General features: G+C 32.7%; 1 protein-coding gene across 3 annotated transcripts; it reads right to left on the bottom strand.

The window, feature by feature from the left end:
* Positions 3,750-8,271, bottom strand: LOC109721873 (bifunctional L-3-cyanoalanine synthase/cysteine synthase 2, mitochondrial-like). Of its 3 annotated transcripts, none has more exons than XM_020249678.1 (5): positions 8,187-8,218; positions 5,986-6,012; positions 5,116-5,339; positions 4,288-4,425; positions 3,750-4,057 (listed from the first exon to the last, which is right to left on the bottom strand). In XM_020249678.1, the coding sequence occupies exons 2-5, from the start codon at positions 5,999-6,001 to the stop codon at positions 4,037-4,039; spliced, it is 399 nt and encodes a 132-aa protein (XP_020105267.1). In that variant the 5' UTR covers positions 6,002-6,012; positions 8,187-8,218; the 3' UTR covers positions 3,750-4,036. The 3 variants fall into 3 exon arrangements, with proteins under 3 accessions (XP_020105267.1, XP_020105266.1, XP_020105268.1); XM_020249677.1 differs by lacking the exon at positions 8,187-8,218 and adding an exon at positions 6,682-8,178; XM_020249679.1 differs by lacking the exon at positions 5,986-6,012 and having other exon boundaries at positions 8,187-8,271.

The following is a 9,879-nucleotide window of genomic DNA, read 5'->3' on the forward strand; positions in this document are numbered from 1 at the left end:
AAAACAAAAAGACACATTTATAGGAATCACTTGTTGAATTACCCCAAATTTTAATAAATTTATAGGAAATATTTGTTAAATTACACAAAAATTTGAATAAAGAAAAGTGCAAACTAATACAACATACTAATGGTTTGTTTAAGTTTATCCCATAGTAACCTCTAATGGAAGGGCAGGTTCTGCTATCACTATAAAAGAAGGGGCATTATAAACATGAATGTATATGTAGAAAAAAGAAAGATTGAAGAAGGAAGTAGAAAAAATATTTTTAGTAAAATACCTATTCTACTTAGGAGCCGTTTGGTTAAATGTAATTACAAATGTTGTGTAATTGAAGATACATGCAGTTGAATAACTACATGCATCATGTTTGGTTAGATATAGTGGAAAACGTTGTAACTATAAAAATTTGTTTGGTTGCATGCAATTGAGAAATAATTTTTAAAATTTTATCATTTTATATATATGATGGTAAGATTACCTCCAATGTAAAAAAAATTTATTTTTTGTTTAAAAAATATTTAAAGAGGTAAGGTTACATTTTGTTTAAAGTTACACTCCAACTGCTGCAGTTGGAACTGCGGCCAATTTGGGCGTAGTTCCAACTGCTGTAGTTGGACCTCCTCCTGCAGTTCCTACTATAGTAGTTGTAGTTAAATATATCAAACAAAACACCGAATTTGCATTTGCATGCAGTTACAACTGCCGTGCAGTTGCAACTACATGCAACCAAACGGCCCCTTAATGTAGAGAATGATGCAAAAACATTACAAAGGTCGTAACTTTGAAAAACAAAGCATGTTGGAAGGGGGTAGTAAATGATGAAATAGACCCATTATTATCTAATAATCCCTTGGTCCTCATTGGCTTATCTCCTGAATCAAAATCAATTGGATGCAAATAAGTATTTAGAAGAAAGTATATATAACATAGATGGATCTATATAGACTTTTGAAACTAGAGTGATAGTTAAAGGATACAGAGGAAAAGATGGTGTAAATTACTTTATATTTATAAATCAATAGCTAGAATAACATCCATTAGAATTTTATTAGCATTTACTTTGATTATAATTTTTGTGTACATCAAATAAATGTTAAAATAGGATTTTTTAAATGATGAAGTAGATGAAAAGATGTATTTGGAATAGCCTGAAGGGTTGTTCTATTTAAAGATAAAAAAATATTTGCAAATTACTTAAGTCATTATATAATTTGAAGCAAGTGCCAAAAGAGTGGCATGACAATTTTGATTTCATAATATTGGCCCATGAATTCAAATGTAACTAGTGTAGGGACCCGCGCGATGCGGCGGGTAAAAATTCTTTAATAAAAATTTATAGATTAAATAAATAAATAAAAATGTAATGAAAAAACAGAAAGATATAACCACGTGTGAGTGGATTTAATAAGATGAAAAACCAAGTAAAGGCTTTTAGAATGAAATTACAACCAAATGGAGAACAATAAAAGAAAACGAAAAAAAAAACTATAGAAGAAAAAAATTATTATATAGATATTCTGGAAAACTATTTGGAATATTATGAGTGAAGGATAACAAATAATAAAGAGCAAATCAAAGTGGCTCAATTCCTATTTAACTAATCATATAAAGAGATTCATCTATCCTATCATTCTTTCTAACTCAAATTAGATTCTTTTTAAAAGACAATGGTTATTGTATTTGACTATGGGCATCAAAGTTGTTATCACAGAATTAGTACAAAATGCAAAGAAAACCAAAGGAAAAGTAAAAAAGAATATATAATAGTCATGCAAAATAATTTTGAAGTAATAATAGTTAGTTCTAACTACCGCTAAATTATAAAGGCCCAATTTTTATACATCTATGAGCCAACAATCTATATACTCACTACAACAAAAACGGTCTATAGCGACATTTTTAAATGTCGGTATAGGTCAAAAAAAGTGCTGCTGGCTAAATTATCGACACTTTTAAAAAGTGTAGCTATATATGGGGTCGCTAGGTATATAGTGACAGTTAAAGAGTGTCGCTATAACCTAAAAGAGTGCTGCTAATTTACCGATACTTATTTAAATATTTAGCAACCGCCGGAACTCTATCTCATTGGCTGCGGTGGTGGAGGAGGACGAGAGGAAGGGATCTTCGTCTAGGATTTCAGTAGATTGAGTGAGGAGAGAAAGGGAGATGGTAATCGATTTTTTTTTTTTTCTTTTCTGTTTATAATCGGGCCGAATGGGCTGGGTGGGGTGGGTTGAGTAGAGTAACCTTTTATTTTTGGTTGGATTGGGCTTTATATTTAGGCGTTAGTAGATTTTTTTTAAGTTTTGGCATAAATGAGACACTTACACAAAAGTGTCCCAAACATGTGTCCCTATAACCTAATTCTTTTGTAGTGTATGCTTAGTCTGTTGATGCAAGATGACAACTTAATCATTGTTCTCGATAATTTTACTTTGTCAGTTATTATGTAACTTAAATAACTTATTTAAGAATAGTAGTGTAGAATTGATTTGACTTCAGCAATAAAGAAAAAGAACTTTTAAAGAAAAAATTCTTAAAGTTATAGCTTCCACCCACAAGTAAGATCAAAATAATAATCACTCCTCTCTTAAGTTTGTTAGAAATTTAATGCAGTGAAGATTAAATCATAAATCAGAACCAACAAAAGATCAAGAAAAGAGAGATAAAAATAAATTGTAAAAAATACTTCTTGTCAAAAGGTCCAAGTGCTGATAAGAACACCACGTGACAATAGTAGGCAAGCATAAAAAACAACAGTAACGAAAAAAAAAAAAGTAACATGGTTAATTATTCAACAAAAGTTTAAAATGGAATACCCAAATTGATAAACAGCAATAAAGCAACTGGGCAATTAAAAGCCTAACACCAATGCAAGAAACAAACCCAACACTGACATCGCAGGTAGGGAAAAAATGTTCAATAATGCCATAAAAAAGGAAAGCATGCTTACTACGCTACTAAAAGTTTAAACACATACGGGAAGTAAAAAAAAGTACGTAGAGCTTATAGAAAACCAAGTATAAATAAAGAACGTTATGTAAAAGATATTGGTTTCTAATAGTCCCTACAACACTCGCCATCAAGGCATGCATCATTACAAAAGCACAAACGGGTGGAGAAGAGCATGTAACTATATATAAACAGCTATGGAACAATTAGGCAATTGAGGTCTTAATGCCTATATAATCTAAACCATTGATTAAAATACACATATAATCAAAAGCTTCGCTAACCATCGTGGAGCTCATCACGGGCGAAACACTGGATAATTACAAATCCCACTCTACTAAATAAAATAGTAAGATAGACATTAATGTATTTTTTTCCCTTTTTTTTAGCTTGTTTACTACAAAGCAAAAGTCAGGGGAAAAAAAAAGTATGAACAAATCCACTTTAAAACTAAATGTTTCAAACACAACCTAGCAAAGAAATTATTAAAAGGCGATAATGTTGGAACATTAACATTCTTTTTTTTCCAAAAAAAAAACAAACTTGATACAGGAAGAATAAGCTAATAGCTATGAAGAAAAACAAAAGTTGCTATATAAAGGTGCATGACATATAGCTATAGGCTACCCAGTCCCTTATTTCTATCACAACAAACTCTCTTTTGTTTTTTATGAACCACAATCTAAGATGAACACTTGACTAAAAAAGAAATTTTAAAAAGCAAAAGTAAATCTTAAAGTGAAACCAAGCATAAAAATAGAAGACAATGCAACAAAAATAATATAAACAACAAATTAATGTAACTATATTGAAACAGGCACAAAAATATTGGGACTAAGTTGTAATATTGGAATTGTACAGGGACTATACATACATTTTACCCTAATAAAAAATTTTCAAGGAGATAATTGTTCAATCCCAGTGAGTTGCTATCAAAAAGAATGTTCTAAGACAACATACAGAAGGGGTCAGGGACTTAGGTGATGCTTTCAATCAAAACCGAGTGTTGGATATTCCATTACCATCATTAATTACTTGATTCATCTCAGTCATCCTTTTTTTAATTTGACTCTCTTGTTAATCACAATGTAGGTTCCATCCCCTACATTGAGAAAGGCAATCTTTGTCAATAAATAATAACAGTATGGACTCCCAAAGTAGTAATAAAGAATTAATAACCAATCATACTTCTTGTTAAAGTATATGGCTAACTATGTAAATAATTTCTTAAGCTTTAAATCGATGACTAAATACAACAACTTGGTATCATAAAAGCTATCACAAAAAGCATTCAAACCATTTAGTTGCATTTTGAAATGAGTAAAACAATACCTTGACATCAGGCTTCACAGATTTCAAGTGTCTCCAAACACCAATCACAGAACCTCCACTCCCTATTCCCATAACAAAGATGTCGACTTGCCTTAGAGTATCTTCCCATATCCCAGGACCAGCGGTTTCAAAATGGATCTGGTATTGTAAAGAAAAAATTAAAAATAACTTTATAAAACAAAAAAAAGGGTATTTAGGCTCAAACATATAGAAACACGACAAATGTGTGGAATTAGGATCTTATCATAGTTTAGTTTCACTTCCATAAAATAGTCAATTGTGGACATTAAGAAGTATGTGTATAAGAAAATCTAATTGCAAACAAAATTATATTTAATTATTCGCTTTGATTTATTTTGATATGGAAATGTTATTAAGAAAGTCTAACTAATCCAGAGCTAAAAAAAATTTTATAGCAGGATCTAGAACTCCTCAAGATATACTATTGCTTGTTTCTAATAGTAAGAAATGAACAAAACTGGCGAGACGAAATTAGTATAAAAAATAAGCACTCTTAAGTTTGTTGACCTTAAAATCTCATGCTTTTGCAAAAGCCCGTGCGGCGTCCGCCTTGCTACTTATAAAATAAGCACCCTTAAGTTTCTTGACCTTAAAATCTCATTCTTTCACAAAAGCCAATGCGGCGCCTGCCTTTCTCACCGGTCACTACATTCTTTTCTAAAATATCTTATCACTCATTGGTTAATTTCAACTTTTGTAAATAAGAATAAATATGTGAATTGTTGTCGATAGGCATGATGAGCTTGAAAAGAAGATACTATTCAATGACATAAAATATATAACATGTAGAAGAAGAGGTTAAGCTACCTTATCATTTGCAGGATTCTCAAACTGCTGAAGCATGAAGGTGTCGTGATAGGACTCCATAAGTTCATACACTTTCTTCACGGTTCCGCCCATCTCTTTGGTAGGGTTAGTCAGCACCAAATTTGTGCCATACACCCTCATGACGACCCTCCTCTCAAGGCTCGTGTATGACGGCATGATGAGCACCATCTTGTAACCTTTCAGAGCCGCCAATTTCTCTTCCTCTTGAAAGTGATTGTACAAAAAATAAAGAGATGAATCTCAGCATGTAAAATTTGAAGTAATAATAAATCATACTTATAAAAGCTAACACTCAAAATATTACCCACATAAAATGAGTGCTCTAAAAATTTTATCTCTTAACATCCCTTTTTTTTAAAATGGCTGATTGAGTTTTATATTCAAAGCAAAGTATAATAGATCACTCGTAAAATGTACTTAAATTAAACAAATTGATCTATGAGATCAAATAGGTAAAGATTTTCCACTGAAACCAATACTAATCTAGGTTCATACTCACAAAACAAATGAAATTGAAAAGATAGAATTGTAAATATGTAATATGCATTTAAAAGACAAACCTTAGCAACATGAATAAAAAAAAATAGCAAAGAAAAGATGGCATAAAAAATTCATCACCTTTCAGATTATGTGAAGCCTTACAATCATCATGATATATACGATATTGAATATTAACACCTAATTTTTCTGTTTTAATTGAACTGCATTACTAAAATAATCTTTAGATGATTTTAATGTAAAATTTATCAAATTTAGGTTAAGTTTGAATTTGAAAATAGGTTATAGAAATTCTAACAGAGGAATACTGAATTATGAAGATAAATTGCTCATAAGAAATCTTTGACTCACCATTGAAGGAAGGCATTCATCGAACACCTACAGCAGCAAGAGATCGATAAAGGTAAATAGAAATAGGAAGTGTGTTGAGCTGGAGCAAGAGATCAACAAAGGTGGAAGAGAATGAAGATTAAAATGCCTACTACTTCAGAAGAAAAGGAAGGAAAAAACTATTGTCTGCATACAATATTTGACATGCAAATTCTTATCATTGATAATGCTCTCAATGGAAATTACTTTTTTTTTTCAGGGAAGGAAATGAAAATTACTCTAATTCGAAAAGTTTCCCTTTCTAAGTAAACAAATTTGAATTTTTTTTTTTCTCCTATAAGCGCATGATCCGTAACTGATTCAGATTTGAGCTGTCAAAAGACAAATCAAATTTGAATTATCATTACTCGTACTGAAGTAAACAAAGTTGTTATGTTGATTTGAAGCTTCAGAAACTAAATTGTTAAGATTGAGAGTTAGGAAGCATATTTGAAATCGTAACTAAGTTTCAGAGTTTTGCAATTATCCTTTTTGATCAAAACCTTTATTCAGCGGTATGCCAAACTTAATTCAAATTAGATCTCTAGCTTTCGAAACCTAGAACATGGAGATGGTCCTTGATTTTTTTTTCATTCTCAGGAGTAGAGAAGTTGTTCCAAATGCAAAATTCAAAATAAAATAGAACAAACATGCCATCAAAAGGAAGTTGTATCCCACCTCAAGAATCCTCTGTTGGAGCCTATGCCTGCTCCACACCATTTCAAAGAAGAAAAAATGGAATAGTTACTAATGCTAGCTATAAAAAAATCGAGTCATGGTTTCAAGTTAAGAATTCAATGTAAATTTGGAATGCTTAAAATTTTGGAGACATAAAAATTTAAAATGTTTAATTGGAAGATTCCATGAAAAGACAAAATAAGGATCTAAATGTAAAAATTCAAAAGAAAAAAAGGATTGAAAAAGAAAAGAAAAGAATATACTTATTCATTTTAGTAATAATAAAGAATGTGCAATACACTCCACAATTGTAAAATTTATTCATGAAAATTCTTTATTTCTATATTCCTTCTATGGTCAGTCAAAGTTTCTTATGAGCAATTTATCTTCATTAACCAATTTGTTCTTTATTTGAATATCTATAACCTATTTTCGAGTTCAAACTTAACCTAAATTTGATAAACTTCAAATCAAAATCACCTAAAGATAAATCTCTTATCTATTAAACTTGAAAGATCAAGCTTAAGCTCAGTTTGTTTGTTCTAAAGCTAGCTTAAATACAAATAATCATACTTGCGAAGGAATTCGGCTAAAAAAGGACTGATAGAAAGAGGGGGAAAAGCCTTATATCATATAACCAATTTGCCTATGTAATTCACATTATTTTTTCTCCTTTTTATTCTTATGGCTTTTGGATTGTCTTCACTACCAACATTATCTTCCTATTTAATGAAATATATAATGTAAAAGGTAAAAATGGCCATAAAAGGTGAATTTTCCGAATCAATTTATGTAAGGCCTAGATTATGAATCATCGTCCATACACAACCACATTTATGCTCTAGAATTTCGAAAGAAAAAGGTAAGATGATGTTGCATGTATTGGGAATAATTAGAAATTGGATTGAATTAAAACTTGCAAGTTCACTCTATAAAATATAGGGTAAATTGGATTAGGTAAATTTTACAAATCTTTCAATTTATGTGGTGAGAAATACTCAATTTAATAAAAACAGAAGTTGAGAAAAAGGGGAGTATAGTTTTGGGGACCAATGTTTTTTTTTTATATCTTGGAATTAATAATTTCCAAGAGAATGTAGTGCGGTTGTAGGTATGTTAATATTTCTACTAAAATATTCGGCTGCAACCTAGATTCCAAGCAAGAGAAATCATATCAAAATTCAAAAGAGCGGGAATGAAATAAGGATCAGAACTTTGCTCCCATTTGCCTCTGATTCAAGGAGGTTTCTCACAAAATCGATCTCACTATGCATCGCCGTGAGAATCAAAGGGGCCTTTATAATGAAAAGAAATAAATCACACAAAAATCATACATATATTTTAACCATTTCCTTGCTTGTTTTTGCTCATTTACCATATCAGGATGAAGCAATCGATCCAAAACCATTAATAGAACAAATAGAAACCCTAAAAATCTCATGAGCATGCTAATAAAAATTACAAAATAATCACCAAAGAGAGAAAAATGATTAAGCGAAGCCGACCTCGACGTGGCCATTTGCAGCGGCGATATGGAGTGTGGAGAGGCAGTCGTGGATTGATACGGTCCTACCGTATCAATAGGGATAAACGATCACTTCGAGGGGATCGAACCTCCTAAAGAATTAAGAAGTAAAGAAGTAGAGAGAAGAGGTAGAAAGAGAAGACAAGATATGAGGAAAAAGAGACAATATTACTTTCTTATTTCTTGTAATTCCGGGTTACATTATATAGAGTCCAAATCCTTAAACTACTCCTAATCATACCTAATAAATATATTCCCAAACAAGATAACTGCCTATTCCTAAATATATTCCTAAATAACAAGATATTTAAATTTGAACTTGTTTATTAAAAGGAAACTATTAAAAAGGAAAGTTGAGGTCGCATCATGGATTGTGATCCGGCGGAGGAGATCGGGATCGATGCGGAGGGAGGAGCGGACGGTGTCGAAGAAGGATGCTCATCGCTGGATTGGCTAAAGCCCGAGCCCTGCTGCAGTGATTTGGCTCTCTCCTTTCTCCCCCTGCTCTGGCAATGGCTTCGGCAAGGTCTTAGGTAATGGCTCCAGCAAGGACATGATCGAGAGAGCTAGGGTTTCGGGGGAGGGGAGAGGTCAAGGGGACGAAGGGGTTAAAGAAAAGGGTCGGAGAGGAGAGGAGAGGAGATGAGAGGAGAGATAGGGGGAGCAACCGGGATCGAAGCGGAGGCGTTATCGAAGATGCGGGGTAGCAGGGATCGAAGAGGCGCGAGTATCAAACCGGCGGGGCAGCAGGTGGGAAAATTAAGAATGGGATTAAGCGTAAGATGACACGTGGATGACTAACACGGGGATTAATAGAGGATATATAGATAATGTGGATATATCTGTTTATTGTATGTTTACAGAATAATATGGTGTGATAACATATTTATATGCTGATAATGCTTATAATTAAAACAAATATAAAAATTGTAAATTAAATTAAGAAATATCTAACTTATATATTCAAAATGAAAGATTTATATAAAATAAATGCTATGTTAAGAATACAAGGGAAGAAACATAATGAGAGTTATGCTTTGTATCAAACACATTATCTTACGAAATAATTTTAAGATATAATAAATAAAGAATAAAGGAAGCAAGTGTCTCACTGTACTTAGGCCAACTTGGTCAAAGTTCGGTACAACGCATTGGGGATTCGATATATTACAGCAAGTACCCTTTACTATACTTCTCTAAATTAGCCAAATAGTAAGATGTACCAGGACCTAAAGCTAAGATCGGGATAGATTATGTCACAGGTTTATCTCAGTCACCACGGGGCCACGAAGCCATACCTATCATTGTGACGCCCCAACTTCGAGGGTCACCCATCATACGACTACTCCCGTCCTAACACGCTTAACTTTTTTAATCTCTTGGGCCTAGCCACTACCCTAAATGCTTAAGTCGGGTTAAGAGTTTAACCCTATTATATCTTATATATAGGACTACCTGGGGTCTCACAAATCTCCCCTCCTTAAGTCCTAACGTTCTCGTCAGGCCCAGACTCACAAGTACCAGGCGATGTGAGACTCGTCTCGTCTCGCTAGCCTAAACCAACCTTGTGGTGAGCTGTTCTCTACCCACAACAGTCAATAGCATAAGAGCCTCGCTTTCCCCGTTGTATAATTCTGGTTTAGCCGAGACTCATCTCACACTTCCGGCTGGTA

Source organism: Ananas comosus, linkage group 16 (genome assembly GCF_001540865.1).
Source record: "Ananas comosus cultivar F153 linkage group 16, ASM154086v1, whole genome shotgun sequence".
Classification (NCBI taxonomy): Eukaryota; Viridiplantae; Streptophyta; class Magnoliopsida; order Poales; family Bromeliaceae; genus Ananas; species Ananas comosus.